General features: G+C 50.6%; 1 protein-coding gene across 4 annotated transcripts in view; it reads right to left on the reverse strand.

The window, feature by feature from the left end:
* The window catches only part of TACC3 (transforming acidic coiled-coil containing protein 3), a 623,382-nt gene that overhangs the window by 217,065 nt on the left and 387,777 nt on the right, over positions 1-18,540 (reverse strand). For all 4 annotated transcript variants that reach the window (XM_069632144.1, XM_069632146.1, XM_069632143.1 and 1 more), the window contains one exon: positions 576-731. In XM_069632144.1, the coding sequence (XP_069488245.1) occupies positions 576-731 (156 nt within the window). The remainder of the gene's footprint in view (positions 1-575; positions 732-18,540) is intronic.

Consider the following 18,540-nt stretch of genomic DNA (forward strand, 5'->3'; position numbering starts at 1 on the left):
GCAATGTGAAACCCAATAGGTCTGCTCTGAAGAGGGTCCATAATTTGAAAAGCATCAGGCCAGCAAATACATAAAGGTGATCGAAGCAGGGCATTTTTGGACATTGGTAAATTGCTCAGTTGCTCCTGCCTGGGTCGGTCCCTTAAGCACAGCAGTAATAACAGACGTATAGTGCGAGTGATTAACAAGTTTTTATCTTAGCATACTGAAGGATACTTCGCCTTATGAATCAAAAGTTGTAAACACAATTAATCATCATGGGCATGTTCGTTACATTTATCAACACTGCCATCTCCAATGTGTGACTTGTACACATCTCACTCAATTGCTTTTAGAAATACAAAGCTAATAGCGTAAGGAATTGAACATCACTCTGAGGTGGAGTATTTATATATGGTCAATGTCTTTACAACAATGGCAGCACATGTCAGTCAGTACATCCTATGGGGGAATTAGAGCAGACAACACAATGGGTCAAACAGGACAAAAACATTTAAGCATGTTTCAAATGAATTTCTATTTCAATTAACCAGAAATGTTTTAAAAAATAAAGCACTTGCAAAAGCAAATCTTACCTCTTGTCTTATCTTCTCGATGGCCGCATCCATATCTTTCTGACTGTACTTAAGCATTTCAACAATAGGACCAACAGTAGTGTTTGTAGCTAACGGAAATTGATTAACTGAATCAAAGGCATTAGTGGAGGCATTTTTGATGAACGGACTTGGATCCTAAAGAAAAGAAAACCGTATTTCAAATGAGATGTTGTAAACAGATATACAACAGGCCACTCAGTTACAAAACTTTACACAAACTATCCTAAAGCTGAAAATTAAAGGATGCATGTGTATTAGTCAGAAACATTAACTAGTACCAAGCTACCAAAGAGAAACATTTCAGAATATAGCAGAATGAGGCAAACAAAATGCACTGCAACAGAGAACTATATATTTACATGAACATTACTTCAATGTGCTAACTGGGAGTTAAGTTGATTTTTCAGAAAGCACTATTGAGGGGTGTGAGACCAGATTATCTTAATAGCACATGGTTCCAACCACAAGACAGACCAGAACATTGGGTAGCAATGGCAGAGCTGTGAGGCTTCACTCAAAAGGCAGCGAGAATGACAGGACATTACAGATCTACTAAAAAATATAAACTCTATTACAGGGTTACCACACAAGTTGGTAGCAATGGCTGCGCAGGCGGGCTTATCTTAGGAGGGAGAACACGGTTGTAGGTGATACGAAGAACTTTCAGTATACACTTAGGCCCAAAGAAACAATGGCACACTAAAGTTATATAAACATAATGACCACACACACAAAGTAACATTAAAAGCTAATTACTATAAACACAATAAGTAACTTTAGAAAAAACAATGTAGTATTCACAGTAAGTAAACCACTTTGTAATACTTTTAGAATGGCAGTATGCAATACAAAGTTAAGTAAAACGTTTGTAATAACTTTCTGAATATCTGTTTCAGGTAGAAATGGATGAAGCAAAACCAACACAAGGTAAATTAATACTTTACAATAATTTCACAGAGGCCTAATGGTAGGACAGTTTTTCTAAAGTCCACCCCAAGGGACTTAATGAAACTATACCTTGGGCAATACAGAAACTACAACTCTTCGTACAAGGCTGTACCACCTGATATTTTGGTAGCAATGACAGAGCAGCCAGGATTATCTTAGAGGATAGAGAGGGTTGCAGAGCACTACAAAGACACTGAAGCATAGATGTGGTCCAAAGAAACACAAACTTTTGTATTGTAAAAATAATGATTTGTGTGAATATGACATGCATTACTCACCGTAATAGCATTTCTGACGATTGTATCTGCTTAGATTCCCATGCATTGCATATGGTCCGATATCCAGTGGTAACCGCAGAGTATTGCATCTTGTCTTTCGGAGACTGAAAGGGGACGTCGGCATAGGCATGTCTGTAACACTATCCCCATCGTGACGTGTAGTGTACCCAAAATCCCTCACGCGCGAGGTCCCTCAGATTGCATTTTTCCTGCCACGAGGCTATTGTGAGTGAGTACATTAAGAGAGAAAGTAGTAAGACGTCCAAGTTCCTTCCACCCCGAGCGGGGGGACAGGGAGGGCGCATGTGAATCTAAGCAGATTCAATCATCAGAAATGCTATTACGGTCAGTAATGCAGGTCTTCTGATGCTTGTTAATCTGCTTTGAATTACATGCTGTGCATAGACTAGCGAGCAGTACACGGAGTTGGGGGTGGGTTGTGAGAAGGAACAGTAGAGAAAATATGTCTTAATACTGCTTGTCCCACTTGAGAATCAGACCTAGAATGAGTGTCTAGGCAATAGTGTTTTGTAAAGGTGTGTACAGAACTCCAGGTTGCCACTTTGCAAATGGACTCTAGGGGAACATTTGCAATGAATGCTATGGAAGCCCCAGTGCCCCGAGTAGAGTGTGCTCTAGGCTTGAAGGGCAGTTCTCTCTTAGCAAGAGCTTAACAGTGATGCATTTGACAATCCACCTTAAGATAGATTTAGAGACAGGATCCCCTTCTCTACCAGCTGCCACTGAAACGAAAAATTGGTTTGTTTTCCTCAGTGGTTTCGTTCTTTCCAGGTAAACATCATGACTGCCCTGCGCACATCTAATGTGTGTAGGCTTCTTTCGGCCATGCTAGTGGGATTCTGGAAAAAGGTAGATAGTTCGATCGATTCACATGGTACTTTGAGATGAATTTAGGTGCAAATATGGAAGTGCGCAGAACTACCTTATCCCTGTGGACTGTAAGAAAAGGGTCTAGAACAGAAAGGGCCTGTAGTTCACTAACCTTTCTAATAGAAGTGATAGCCACTAGGAAGGCCGTCTTGTAAGTAAGGTCTTTTAGACTTGCATTATGCATTGGCTCAAAGGGAGATCCCATGAGTCTGGTTAAAAAAATATTTAGATCCCATCCAGGAGCTGGGTGAGAAATGGGGGGGAGGGGGGTAATGAATCCTCTTAACCCCTTCCATAAAAGCTTTAATCACCGTTATTTCCCCACCACGACACCTTCTGTTGCGACGCGGTGTAGGCTGAGAGAGCAGCAAGATGAACTTTTATGGCATTGAAGACCAACCCTGTGTCTAACAAATGGGTTGGGTACAGCACAATGTGTGTGGGTGAGCAATCGATGGGACTGACGCCCTTGGCATTACACCAGATGAGAAACCGTTTCCATTTGCTGGAATAGCAATAGCGGGTGTTAGGTTTCCTAGTTTCCCTGAGAATGTCCATGCATCTCAGAGGGCGCTGAAGGTGTTTAAACTATGACATCAGGAGCCAGGCTGCTAAGTTCAGAGTTTGTGGGCATGGGTGTAGTGTATCCCCCCTGTCCTGAGACATGGTGTATGGGCAGGGTAGTTTTACTGGTGGGGAGAGGGACATTTCCATTAGATGAGCGAACCAGGGTTGGCGGGCCCACATGGGGGCTACCAATATGGTGACTGATTCCTGGTGCATCTTGTGCACTATCTTGTTGAGTACGGGAGTCAGGGGTTGGGGGGGGATGGGGGGGTGAGGTGGAGGGGAAACAAATTTCCCTGACCAGGTTATCCAGAGACCGTTCCCCTTGGAGGAGTTCTGGGGGTACCTGGAGGCGTAGTCTTGGCATTGGGCGTTCTGAGTTGCGAACAGGTCGATCTCTCGGATGACCCATTCTGCAAAGACGTTGGACGCAATTTCTTCGTGCAGACGCCATTCGTATTCTATGGGCAGTGAGAAATCTCTGCTGAGCATGTATGCCAGAAGACTGAATTCCCCTGGAACGTGTTGGGACAACAGAAACATCTGGTGTTTGAGAGCCCACATCCAAATGTTTTGGGACAGCTTGGATATCCCTGGAGAGTGTGTGTGCCCCCGTGTTTGTTTAGGTAATACATGGCTGTGGTGCTGTCTGTCAGAACCAGCACTGTCTTCCCTTGCAGTTGCGTTTGGAACAAGTTACTTACCTGTAACTGTTGTTCTCCAGAATGGGTCTGGCATGGATTCACATGCTCATAAATATTCCCCGTCGTCAGGCTGGGAATCCTCGGTAAAGAAAAAATCAGTATCAGTTTCGTTTCGTTTCTGATCTGTCTTTCGTAGTAGTAACTGATCACTGATCTCTGCGTCATACTGACCACAGCCAATGACTGCCCTCTATCTAAACCCCGCCTCTGGCAGCCATCTTCAGATTTGCTAGCACGTGAAGTGGCAGTATGACCAAGTGAAGAGCCGCAGAGGGGTAGGCGGGAGGGTTCGCATGTGAATCCATGCCAGACCCATGCTGGAGAACAGTTACAGGTAAGTAACTTGTTCCTTCTCCAGCATGGGGTCTGGCATGGATTCACATGCTCATGAATACAAGAATACATAGCAGTACACATGCACAACCACGGGGGGTGGCAAAAGGCTCAACATTAAGCAATACAAAAAACTCAACATTAAGCATCTCTTACCTCCTCACCAGGCTCACCTTAAGCGAACAGGTTGCGCAGCACTGCTTGGCCGACCCTGGACTCCTCCCTGGAGTCCCGATCGACGCAGTAGAATCTCGTGAAGGTGTGCGTCGACCTCCACGTAGCAGCCCTGCAGATGTCCAGCAGGGGCACACCAGATAGGAACGTCGTAGTAGCAGCGATCACTCTGGTCGAATGGGCTCTCGGAACGGCCAGGCAGCGGTTGGTTAGCCAACCGGTGGCAGTGCATGATGCAGCCGGAGAGCCATCTGGAAATAGAAGACGTCGAGAGAGCCTTCCCTTGATTCACAGGTCCAAAGTTCACAAACAGCTGTGATGTCCTCCGGAAACTCTTCGTGCGGTCCACGTAGAACTTCAGCGCTCTCGCCACATCCAGCGAGTGCAAAGTCCTCTCGGCCGGCGACGAAGGAGAAGGGAAGAAAACAGCTAACACCAAGGGCTCGTTAAGATGGAAGTCCGAAGGCACCTTGGGCATAAAGGAGGGGTGCGTCCTAAGCACCACCCTCGAGGCATGGAAAGTCAAGTACGGTGCTTTGCAGGATAGGGCCTGGATCTCTCCCACTCGTCGTGCGGAGGTAATGGCCACCAGGATGCAGTCTTCCACGACACAAACTTCATCGGTGCAGAGTGCATCGGCTCGAATGGGGGCTCCATGAGCCTGGTCAGCACCACGTTAAGTTCCCACGGCGGGGCCGGGGCCTTCACCGGCGGGAACGACCGGAACAGTCCCTTCATAAACTCTTTTACCAGTCGATGGGACCACAGGGACGTCCGTCCTGTGGTTCTGATATATCTGGAGATCGCTGCCAGATGAATCTTAATGGAGGCATGGGCTAGCCCAGACTTTGCCAGCGATAGCAGGTACGGCAGCACTTGAGGGGCCGTAATCCATAGGGGGTTGATCTTCTGTGCTCGGCATGAGAGAGAACCTCTTCCACTTATGACCGTAGCATTTGAGAGTCGAGGCCGCCCTGGCCTTTGCAAGAACCTCTCTGCAATCGGCCGGTATATCGTAGCCTCCAAACTCTAGCGCTGCAAGAGCCAAGCCTGCAGGTTCAGCAACGACGGGTCATGGTGGAAGATGGCACCTCCTTCTCTGGAGAGAAGGTCCGCGTCTGCCGACAGCTTGATGGGAGGGGACGTTGACAAGTCCAGAAGGTCCGGGAACCAGATCTGCCTTGGCCACGCCAGTGCGACGAGGATCATCCTGCACCGGGACCTCTTGAGCTGGCTGATGAGTCGAAGCAGCAACGGCAACGGAGGTAACGCATACAGGTATAGGCCGTCCCAGGGGAACGAGAACGCATCGCCCATGCTTCTCGGCTGGGGAAACCTGCTGGCGAACCTCTTGCACTTCGAGTTCGTCACTGTTGCGAACAGGTCGATTTGGGGTTTGCCCCATCGTCGGAAGAGTTGATCCACCTGATCCTGGCGCAGTTCCCACTCGTGACACGCACGCAGCTCCCTGCTGAGCGAGTCGGCGATGGTGTTGCTTTCTCCTGCCAGGTGGAAGGGAACCAGGAACATCCCCTGGGCGACAGCCCAGTGCCACAGATCCTGTGCCTCCTTCGATAGGGCTGGGGATCTGGTGCCTCCCTGCTTCCGTATGTAAAACATTGTCGTGGTGTTGTCCGTGAAGATCCGCACCACCTTGCCCTTGAGCGACGGAACGATCTGAGAGCCCAGAACACAGCTCGGAGTTCCAGGACGTTGATGTGCAGGAGCCTCTCCTCCGGGAGCCAGAGGCCTCTTGCGTGGAGATCTCTGGTGTGGGCGCCCCAGCCTTCCAGGGAGGCGTCCGTCGTCACCGTCTCCTGGTACGCCGGTGTCTGAAAGTCCTTGCCCGCCGTGAGGTGCGCTCGAACGCCCCACCACTGAATCGCCTGCCGGAACACCTCGTTGAGGGGGACCCGGTCTTCGAAGGTGCCCGTTGCCTGCATCCAACAGGCGTCGAGAAATTCTTGAAGAGGGCGCATCCGTAGTCTGCAGAGGCGCACCAGGTAGATGCAAGAGGACATCATCCCAAGGAGGGACTTGATGGACCTCACCCTGGCCACGTCCGTGGCTAGCAGGTGCTGCACTTTGCCTAGAATGGTCTTCGTCCGTTCTTCCGACGGGGCCGCCAGGCGCCTCACTGTATCGAGCTTCGCTCCCAGAAACAGGGCCACCTGCGACGGCACCAGGTGGGACTTTGGGTAGTTTATGGCGAATCCCAGGTCTGTGAGTAGCTGGACGGTCCTCGCAGTGTGTTCGACGGCGAGTTCCCTCGCCCTTGAGCGGATGAGCCAGTCATCCAGGTAGGGGTAGACGTGAATCCCCTGCAGGCACAGTCGCGCCGCCACTGGTGCTAGGCACTTGGTAGAGACCCTGGGGGCCGACTTCAATCCGAACGGCAGTGCTCTGAATTGGTAGTGGCGTCCCTGGACGACGAACCTGAGGAACTATCGGTGACTTTTGAGGATGGGAACGTGGAAGTATGCATCCTCCAGGTCCAACGACCATAGAAAGTCGCCTTCCTCCAGCTGTCCCAGTACGTGCTGGAGGGTGACCATCCTGAACTTTTGTGATCTGATGTATTTGTTCAAACGACGAAGGTCCAGGATGGGGCGCTGTTAGGGAGAATTCTCTGGTTAGGCTGAATTTCCCTACCTAGTGAGTCCCCCAGCAGCTTTGCTGGATTTCTGGGGTTTAATTTTTTTCTCCTGCCAAGAGTGAGACTCTTTTACCCTCACTCTTGGACATGTTGAAGTGTGTTTTCTTGGATAAACCTTGTGTTGAATGGGCTATGGGGTCTTTTACTCCATAGGGCCTCATGTATTTTTGTGATGTGGGTCACACAGCACCCTCTGTGCCGTGACCCAGGGGTGTCCTAGGGACTCCCCAACATAGACTCCATACCCTGGGACTGACTACTGTCTCCCAGGGCATGTAAAGTCACCAAAGACTTTGCTAGTCTTGAATCCTGAACAGAACCAGTACAAACCATCATATTGTGGACGTACTGGCTGGGGCAATTCGATTGCCCCAGGGTCTGTTAGTCGAGGGGGCACGTCTCCGTCCCCCCTGATCGAGTTTTGGCTGGTGGCAGTGGAAACTACTTTTTATATTCGACCGCGAATATTTCCCTATGGGATTTCCCATTGTTTTAGGCTAACACATTTAATTATTTATTTACGGTAGCCTTAAACATACCGCCGGTTTATATATTTATTTTTATAACTCCGGTTGGGACTTTTTGCCAAAACTTGATTCTAAAATGGCGTTGGTGTTCGCCTCTGTAACTCTGACCCAAAGTGGAGCCCTTTGTTCCACTTTTGGCGGGCTTCTCCACAGAAGCCCTCCAAAGTGGTGCCACTCTGTCTGGGGTACTTAGGAGGGGTGGAGGGGGATTTAGGCACCCTGGACTGAGTTACCTTGGTAACTCAAGTCGCACTCCGTCCTGATTGGCCCAAGTGGTGAGCCGCCCGGCTCACCACTTAGCATGTTTGAGTGACAGCTAGGCTGGGTGAATGGGGGTTTGCTGCATAAAAGCAGGGCTTTGGGGACTGGGACTTCAGAAGTCGCCACAGGACCAAGAATCCGACGAGGGAAGAGCTGAGCCGACCTGCTTCGACGACACCACCCGGTGGAGCCCTGCTGAACCGTCTCACCACTTTTTCCCGACGACCGAGGAGAACTCTTAACGGAGTGGCTCCTTCCCTTGACTGGTGGGGACAACCAGTTTTCGCCTTCTTTCCGTCCTTTTGAGGTATCTCGTGGCCGCCTTGCCTGTGCCAAGCACCCCGGCATCCGGAATACCACACTTTACCCCCATACCGCGAAAGTCGGTACCAACCCTTTAACCGGAGGACTCCGCGGCTGGTTTCTTCCCGGGCAGTGCTACGACCTTTCTCTTCTGCTCTTCAGCGAGATATTCTTCTCCCCTGACCGACGTCGAGCCTTGCTGTCACTGCCTGGAACAACTGCCCCCGCTGGAGGATCCTTTCCGCTTAAGGTACTGTGTTCCGCCTGGCTTCCCTTGCTACCGACTGTACGGGGTAGATTTAGTCCCCGGCTTTCGAACCTGGGAGTGCCTGGGACACTTTGGCTAAACTTTCTGAGCCACTCTAAACTCTTTTTGACTCTTTGCAAGACTTTGAATCTCTAACTAACAGTGTGATCTTGGGCACATTTTCGCTCCGGCTACTCTAAGAGTGGGCCCTGCCTAGTGACTTTTGCTCACCTGTGACTTTATTCTTCTTTAAGCCTATTGCAAGTGTTCTGGACCTTAGAGTGGTGTGTCTAACCTATTTCTGCTTTTTCTCTCCCTTTCTTGGAAACTACTAGAGTGTCATCTAACGTTAAGCACTCACCTCTGTTTTAATTAAGTGGTGTTAACCTAGAGTTGTCTAGATAGGAGAAAGGATTGAATTTACTTTCATTATAACTGTGTTGAAGTGTTTTTACCATATTCGTTGCTAGAGTGTTTTTACTTATGTGTGTTTTTAAATAAATAACTATATTCTTTTGAAACCAAGCTCTGGTCAGTGTTTGCTTGTGCTATTGTGTTTTGGTACATATTGTGTATACTTTGCATACTGCCTAACTCTTCTTGAGAGAAGTCTGACTGCTCAGCCACAGCTACCAGGTAAATCTGGGTGGTACAGACTGCTACCAAAGGGGTTTACTGCTCTACCTGTAGTCTTAAATCTTTTGCAGTGTTCCCCAAGGGAACTGCACAGGTTTCTGCCTAACACTGGTGTACAGCGGTGGGATTTGTATTGAGTATACATTTTATTGTGCTTTAGATACCTTAGTGCAACTAACCACAAAGCTTAGCACTGAAAAAGTAAAACCTCTAACATGTCAGTTATAGAAAGCTATAGTCAAGAGTCCCTTGCAGCCAAAACTGCTGATTGTTTAAGAGTGCTCTGTAAACATAAGGATCTCCTGACTAAGGGCAAGAAAATGGAGCTGATTGAAAGATTGTTAGCTAACCAAAGTCTGGGTGATGGTTCAGAGGAGCCTACCACTCCAGCAACTGTAGATGACAGTATTGAAGTTAACATGGAGCAAAATGTTGATGTTTCTGAGGAAGAGTCAGAAGAGGAGGGTGAGGCTGTTGTAACTGTCCCCCCTAGGCCTCTGCCTGCTCTACCTGCTGTGCCTACTGGACCTTTACCAGGTCCCACATTTAGTCCTCAGTACTTTGAACTGGAGAAAATGAAGCTAGAATTGGAGTATAAGAAACTTAATGCTCAAACTGACAAAGAACTAAGGCTAAGGGAAATGGAGCTCAAGTATGACTTAGAAATGAAGAAATTATCTGTTGAGAATGTTTCTCTCTCTGGCTCCTCTAGAAGTTCCAGTCCTAAAAGACCCCGGATGCCTAAAGAATTGGTTGGTATGTATGAGCCTAAGTTGGATGTGTTGGATTGGTTGTCTCTGTTTGAATATAATCATGGGCTCCAGAACATCACAGGAAATGACTTACTCACCTGGTTGTTCTCTAGGCTTCCCCCTGTTGCAACTGATGTGGTAATGGAGATGGGGGAGGAGGATAGGAAGGACTATGAATGTGTGAAACTAGCTTTGATAGCTAGGTTTGGGAAGACCCCTTCCCAGTATCTTAAGAGGTTTAGGAGCCTCAAAAAGCATGATGGTACCCCTTGGGCTACCTGGGTGAGTGAATGTTTGAAAAACTTAGAGGGATGGATTAAGGGTTACAAGGTGAACACTTATGAGGGGATGAGAAATCTCTTTATGTTGGAGTCAATTTATGATGCCTGCTCTCCTGAGCTCAGACAGCACTTGGCTGATTCACAGGAATTGGATCCTAGGAAGCTAGCTAAGGCTGCTGACTTGTGGGTTGCCAACAGGGCCACTCACAAGGATTCTGGGGTAACTCAGAAGAAGGATGGGGAGAAACAGCCTAAAAAGGACCCCAAAGAGAATTCTAATACCTCCCATACCCAAGAGGGCCACAAACAACCAAATAACCAGGGTAAGCCCCAGGGTAAACCGAATCAGGCTAGTGTACCTTCTGGCCACAAGCCAGAAGGAGGTCAGAACAAGCCACCCTTCCAGAGAGCATTTGGACAATGCTATGTCTGTCAGGGTACTGACCATATCAAAGGAGATCCCAAGTGCAAGGGTAAACCTGCAGGGATCAGCACAGTCTCCTTAGCCTTCACTCCTGAGGATGAAGTACAGATGGCTAGTGCCCACTTTGAACTCTTTGCTGAAGAACCCTTGGGTCTTCAAGCAACTGTAAACTTAGAGCCTATGGGTCTGGTTAGTCCCCAGAATAGGGTTGTGTATAACTCCCTACCTGTTAACTCTAAGGTGTATTATGTGGACAGTGTTCTTGTCAATGGCCAGGATACTCCTGCCAGGAGAGACACTGGGGCCAGCAGAACAGTAGTGGATGAAAGCTTCTTTCAACCTGAGGATGTGGCCAAAGCACCCAAAGGTCCCACTAAGATGTCTGGAGGCCCTGTCCAAATGGTTCCTATTCTACCAGCCCTCATTCAGTGTAACAACATGACAGTGAGGATCCCTGTCAGTGTTCAGACTGAGGTACCTGGGAAGGTCCTGTTAGGGAATGACCTAAGAACTCTAGGAGTAGTGTCACATACCCCCAGGCCTCCCAGTATGGAGAAGCAGAACTTAACCAAATTGGCTAGAAAGGCTACCTTGAAGGACCCTTCCAAGCCTGTGGGACCCTCTACTGAGAACCCCACTACAAGCCCTGGTGTTAGTAAGTTGACCTCTAACCCAGGCACATTTCAGGATAGTATGCTAGGAACATGGGAGCCCCAACCAAGCTCCACCCTTGTTCCCCTAGTTTCCGAGTCTCTGACCCCCCCTGCTTCTGAGGAAGAGGTGGATAGACCAACTAGGCCCCTATCTGGACCTGAGAGAACTGGTAATTCTCAGTGCTGGTGGAAAACCAGAAAAGAAAAGTCTAAGGCCAAAAACCTTCAGACTGTTGGACCTTCTACTGAAGACCCCAACTCAAATCCTAATGTTAGGGGGGAAACTCCTAAAATAGGTAAGGGTAGATCTAAGAGGAAGGGGAAGCAGGTGCAGTGCCTAACCCCAACCCCTCCAACCAAGAGGCCTAAGACCCAACCTGCTCCCACAAGAGAGGTGGTGAGGAACCTTGGAGGCCCCTCTAGATCTAAGGGAATCCTTTATAAGGACCCCTTCAAAAAGCCTAACATAGGTTCAGAAGTTGTACCAACTTCTGAGGGACTGGTCAACCAGATCCCCTATAACAAAAAGACTGATGTTCCTCAAAGGGTTTGTAGGTCCTTTAGCTTGCAAAAGAAAACCTTTGAGTCCTCCCTTAAGCATAGGTCAAGGTGTCACCCTCAAAATGCTGATGGACTCTCTAGGATGTATATCATCGACTAGAGGTATGAGGTTCATCCAGGAGTGGATTAAATCCTCCTGTCCCTTAGTCTGGGGGGGGCGAGTGTTAGGGAGAATTCTCTGGTTAGGCTGAATTTCCCTACCTAGTGAGTCCCCCAGCAGCTTTGCTGGATTTCTGGGGTTTAATTTTTTTCTCCTGCCAAGAGTGAGACTCTTTTACCCTCACTCTTGGACATGTTGAAGTGTGTTTTCTTGGATAAACCTTGTGTTGAATGGGCTATGGGGTCTTTTACTCCATAGGGCCTCATGTATTTTTGTGATGTGGGTCACACAGCACCCTCTGTGCCGTGACCCAGGGGTGTCCTAGGGACTCCCCAACATAGACTCCATACCCTGGGACTGACTACTGTCTCCCAGGGCATGTAAAGTCACCAAAGACTTTGCTAGTCTTGAATCCTGAACAGAACCAGTACAAACCATCATATTGTGGACGTACTGGCTGGGGCAATTCGATTGCCCCAGGGTCTGTTAGTCGAGGGGGCACGTCTCCGTCCCCCCTGATCGAGTTTTGGCTGGTGGCAGTGGAAACTACTTTTTATATTCGACCGCGAATATTTCCCTATGGGATTTCCCATTGTTTTAGGCTAACACATTTAATTATTTATTTACGGTAGCCTTAAACATACCGCCGGTTTATATATTTATTTTTATAACTCCGGTTGGGACTTTTTGCCAAAACTTGATTCTAAAATGGCGTTGGTGTTCGCCTCTGTAACTCTGACCCAAAGTGGAGCCCTTTGTTCCACTTTTGGCGGGCTTCTCCACAGAAGCCCTCCAAAGTGGTGCCACTCTGTCTGGGGTACTTAGGAGGGGTGGAGGGGGATTTAGGCACCCTGGACTGAGTTACCTTGGTAACTCAAGTCGCACTCCGTCCTGATTGGCCCAAGTGGTGAGCCGCCCGGCTCACCACTTAGCATGTTTGAGTGACAGCTAGGCTGGGTGAATGGGGGTTTGCTGCATAAAAGCAGGGCTTTGGGGACTGGGACTTCAGAAGTCGCCACAGGACCAAGAATCCGACGAGGGAAGAGCTGAGCCGACCTGCTTCGACGACACCACCCGGTGGAGCCCTGCTGAACCGTCTCACCACTTTTTCCCGACGACCGAGGAGAACTCTTAACGGAGTGGCTCCTTCCCTTGACTGGTGGGGACAACCAGTTTTCGCCTTCTTTCCGTCCTTTTGAGGTATCTCGTGGCCGCCTTGCCTGTGCCAAGCACCCCGGCATCCGGAATACCACACTTTACCCCCATACCGCGAAAGTCGGTACCAACCCTTTAACCGGAGGACTCCGCGGCTGGTTTCTTCCCGGGCAGTGCTACGACCTTTCTCTTCTGCTCTTCAGCGAGATATTCTTCTCCCCTGACCGACGTCGAGCCTTGCTGTCACTGCCTGGAACAACTGCCCCCGCTGGAGGATCCTTTCCGCTTAAGGTACTGTGTTCCGCCTGGCTTCCCTTGCTACCGACTGTACGGGGTAGATTTAGTCCCCGGCTTTCGAACCTGGGAGTGCCTGGGACACTTTGGCTAAACTTTCTGAGCCACTCTAAACTCTTTTTGACTCTTTGCAAGACTTTGAATCTCTAACTAACAGTGTGATCTTGGGCACATTTTCGCTCCGGCTACTCTAAGAGTGGGCCCTGCCTAGTGACTTTTGCTCACCTGTGACTTTATTCTTCTTTAAGCCTATTGCAAGTGTTCTGGACCTTAGAGTGGTGTGTCTAACCTATTTCTGCTTTTTCTCTCCCTTTCTTGGAAACTACTAGAGTGTCATCTAACGTTAAGCACTCACCTCTGTTTTAATTAAGTGGTGTTAACCTAGAGTTGTCTAGATAGGAGAAAGGATTGAATTTACTTTCATTATAACTGTGTTGAAGTGTTTTTACCATATTCGTTGCTAGAGTGTTTTTACTTATGTGTGTTTTTAAATAAATAACTATATTCTTTTGAAACCAAGCTCTGGTCAGTGTTTGCTTGTGCTATTGTGTTTTGGTACATATTGTGTATACTTTGCATACTGCCTAACTCTTCTTGAGAGAAGTCTGACTGCTCAGCCACAGCTACCAGGTAAATCTGGGTGGTACAGACTGCTACCAAAGGGGTTTACTGCTCTACCTGTAGTCTTAAATCTTTTGCAGTGTTCCCCAAGGGAACTGCACAGGTTTCTGCCTAACAGGCGCCAGTCGCCCGTCTTCTTCCTGACGAGGAAGAACCTTGAGTACACCCCAGAGCCCCGGAGCCTCTTCGGGACAAGCTCGATGGCGCCTTTCCTGAGCATCGCCCGTACTTCCAACAGCAGTTGCGGGACGCGATTTTCCTTCCTGGACACAGGTGGAACGTGAGGGCACTTCTTCAGGGATTCGATAAGAGTGTCCTCTTGCCAGGGTATCCAGCACCCAACGGTCGGTGGAGATGGACTTCCACACGCCGACGAAATTAGTCAGCCGGCCTCCCACCAGGGTGCTTCGGTGGGGGCCCGAGACCACGGCCGGTTGAGTCCTGCTTGGAGGTGGTGGCCTTGCCGCCCTGGCCACCTTGCCGACGGCGGCAAGGCGCTCCCTGCTTACCGTGACCCCTGTAGGCTTCCTGAGACGAGGAGCGTGCCGCCTGGCGGTAGGACGACGAGCCACCGCTGGATCCCTTGGAAGCACCCTGTCTGCCTCCGGAGCTCCGAAAGGGCCGTCGTTGCTGAAGGGCTCCTAGGGCGCGGGCCGTCTCCGTGTCTGTTTTTATGGCTTGGAGGGATTCGTCCACTGCCTTCCCGAACAAATTGCTGCCGAACGGCATGTCTAACACTCTGGTCTGGACGTCCTGACGGAAGTCGGTCGCCCGGAGCCAACCCCGTCGTCGTAAGCAAACACTGTTGCCCAGCTGGCGGAACCCGGTATCGGCAATATCGGTTGCCACCGTTATGGCGTGGTCCGACGCCACCTCGCCCTCTTGCAGTATTTCCAGGGCCTCGGAGCTCTTGTCGTCCGGCAGGAAGTCCAATATGGGGGCCAGCTTAAACCAGAGCTCCCTGTCGTAACGGGCCACGATCGCCAGGGCGTTGGCCGCGTTGATTGTTGTCGCCGACGACGAAATGACCCGCCGCCCTATGGTGTCCAACTTCTTTCCCTCGCCGTCCGGCAGGGAATTCGACGTCGAGGCTCCTGACCCCGCCGCTTTCTTCTTCGCCGCCGCCGAGACGACAGTCTGGCATTGGCTAGGCCCTGAGGCACAGGGGAGCAGTTTCAGGGACCCGGTACCTTTTCTCGTATCGGTCCCGTTTGGCTGGTGCCGTCGAGGGGTTTTTGAGAACCGACCGGCCCTCCTCCCAGATGTCATCGATTAGAGGCACCGCGATGACAGTCTTCCTCTTGGCCTCCCGGCGCTGATAGAGGAAACCTTCCTTTTTCTGCTCCTCCGGGCAGAGCTGGAACAATTCGGACGCCCTGGCGATCATGGCGTGGAATGAGCCAATCTCGTCGGGCCGCGAGGCCCGTGCGACGGGAGACCCGTTGCGTCGTCGTCGCCCTCAGAACCCGTCGTCGAGCCCAACGCACCGTCATCTCCCGACTCGTGGGAGGATGAGGAGGGAACTGTAGGCCTCACGGGGGCGAGCGGAGGAGAGGGTTGGGTCCTCCGTCGTTTGTTCTGAGGACTTCCCGACGGGCCAGGTTGCGGGCCCTCTGGCCTGGGCCGTGGGAATCACGTCCTCATCTCAGAGCATAAGGACTGGATGGCAGACAAAATGGCTGCTGAGCCATCCTGAGGCCTAGGATCCGGCCGCGCCGGAAGGGAAGGCCGCTCTTCCTCACCATCGTCGTCTTCCTCGGTTATCTCCCGAGGATCTTCCTGAGGGGATCGAACCTTCTCGAATTGGACTTCGAGGTTCCTCACGGCCTCGGTCAGTTCCTCCTCCGAGGCGGACTCCGAGCTCGAGGAGGGCACCGTGCCCCCCTTTGCTTCTTCCATCATGGCGGCCACGACCATGGGCTGAAAAGAGGATTCCCTCCTTGGCGGCGGGGAAACTAGTCCCAGAGGCAGTCTCCGCTGGCGGTGTCTCTGCCGGCTTGGCCAGAGTCGAGGCGACAGCCTCGATAGAGGCCTTCGCCTGCTGGATAGGGGCCGTCACCACCTTAGGTGCGTCCCGGGCCTTCTCCTTCGGGGTAGGGGCGACGCCTCGCTCCCCCTCTTCCGAGATCGGACGGGGCTTCTCCCAAAGCTTACCCGGGGTCTCGGACTTTCTCTTCCCCGAACCGTAGCGTTGGCTCGTGGTTGACGGTGCCGGGGAAGGTGCGCCCTGCCTGGCGACCGAAGAGCCCGACCTTTCAGCGCTCCCGGAGCCAGCGGACTCGCGGCACTTGGCCTGGTGTTGGGCTCCCGTCGCCGGGGCGCCCGCACAGGACTTAGAAGCCCGCTCGGACCCTTTCTTCTTCTTCTCACCCGTCGAGCCCTTCTCCAACCAGCTTGCGAGACGGGATCGACGGTCCCTCATGGTCCGCTCCGACAAGTTCCTTCAGAACTGGCAGTCCTTCTCTACATGAGTCTTGTCCCCATGAAGACAGTAGAGGCATTGCAAATGTTCGTCTTCCTTAAACACATTCTGCAGCCCGCATCCAAGGCAGCTGCGAAACAGCTTGGGTCCGGTCGACAAACTTGCATCCTGGGCCATCTCGAAGTAGGCCGCGAATCTTCTGGAATCCTCCAAGAAGTTGATTCGACGAAATCTTAACCCTTGAGGGGCGTAGGAAAATCCTGCAACGGGTAGCCGTTAACGGGAGTAGAAACGGTGGAGCTTGAGGCTCGATTAACCGAAAAAATGTGAAAATACACCTGAAAAAGCGCGAAACACGCAGTAAAAGCTCGAGAGCTAAGCACGAGGACTCCCAACACTTGAACGTGCGGTAAAAATCTGAAGATGGCTGCCAGAGGCAGGGCTTAGGTAGAGGGCAGTCATTGGCTGTGGTCAGTATGACGCAGAGATCAGTGATTGGTTACTACTACGAAAGACAGATCAGAAACGAAACTGATACTGATTTTTTCTTTACCGAGGATTCCCAGCCTGACGACGGGAAATATTCATGAGCATGTGAATCCATGCCAGACCCCATGCTGGAGAAGAAAGGCTTTTAATCCCTTGAACACCGCTAACAGCTCCAGTAGATTTAAATGGTTCGATGCTACTTGTGGGGACCACACTCCATGACCTGTCTGCTGAAGCAGGTGAGAACCGCCCCCCCGGGAGAGATGCGTCTGTCGTGAGAGTGGCTTCCACTGCAAGGGTGGTGAAGGTTTTCCCCTTCAAGAGGTTTTCCCTCAACCACCACTGCAGAGAGAGAGCGAGGGCTGGCAAGACAACTACCAGATCTTCCCATTGTCGACTGGCCTGACACCACTGGCTGTTGAGCCGCTCTTGCCTGGGACCCATGCGTAGTCGCGCGTGGGGAACCAAGTATATGCACAACGCCATCATACCTAGCAAGCTTTGCGTACCGCCACCTCCCGACTGGATACATATTGAGGGATCTGAAAAAGTATGTTCTGAACCCTCTCTTTGGAGGGGAAGATGAGGCCGTCCTTCGTCCGGATTAGAGCTCCCAGAAATTGTTTTACTTGACTGGGGACTAGACTGGATTTCTTCTCATTGATAGAGAATCCCAGATTGAACAGAAGGTCTACGGTCTTCCGGGTGTTCAAAAAACATGCGTCGTAAGAGTCCCCTGTTATGAGCCAGTAATCGAGGTAAGGGTAAACCGGGACGGACAGTTTGTGCAGGTGTGCTGCCGCTACTGCCAGGACCTTTGTAAACACCCTTGATGCCGAAGGGGAGCACTTTGAATTGGTAATGCCTGTCCTCTACCATAAACCTTAGATATTTCCTGTGCGCTGGCAACATTGAAATATGAAAGAATGCATCTTTAATGTCCAATGTTGCCATGTGGTCCCCCTGTTTCAACAGTGGGATCACCTCCTGTAGCATTACCATATGAAACATGTAAGGTTTTATAAATTTGTTTGCTGGGTGCAGGTCTAGAACAGGGCGCATGGTGAGGTCCTTTTTGGGTACAAGGAAGTACAGTGAATACATACCCTCATTTACCTGAAGAATAGGGACAGCTTCTATGGCGTCCTTTCCCAGCAGCGCTTCCACCTCTTGATTCTGGATCTGCAGATTGTACGGTGAGAGGCGCCGCAAGCGTGGCGGTCTGACTTGTTGTGGTAGTGAGAATTCCACACAGTACCCATGGGCGACCGTCTTTATAACCCACCGGTCTGAAGTTATCCCCTCCCATGCCATGAGGAAAGATGTTAAACTCCCCGCGACCGGGGTGACATGGGAGGGGACCTGGATCTGTTGGTCATTTCTGACCAGTGGCTGCGGCTCCTCTGGGCTTCGGGTCTCTACCTCTGCCACGTCGCTGACCCCGAGGTGGGTAGTAAGCGGGGCTTCCTGATGATTGTCCAGAGTTATAGTTTCCAGTGCTGTAGTTCTGACTTGCACGGGACTGCCCTCGAAAGGACTGACGAGAACCACATCCCCTTTGGGGGGAAGGTTTCTGAGTCATCATGCTCTTTCTTGGCCTTCTCCAGGCCATTGTCAACCACTTTCACGAAGAAATTGGTCTCTATAGGTTTGAGGATAAGAGCGGC

The sequence above is a fragment of the Ambystoma mexicanum genome, chromosome 6q, assembly GCF_040938575.1.
Source record: "Ambystoma mexicanum isolate Mex_15411 chromosome 6q, UKY_AmexF1_1, whole genome shotgun sequence".
NCBI classification, from domain to species: Eukaryota; Metazoa; Chordata; class Amphibia; order Caudata; family Ambystomatidae; genus Ambystoma; species Ambystoma mexicanum.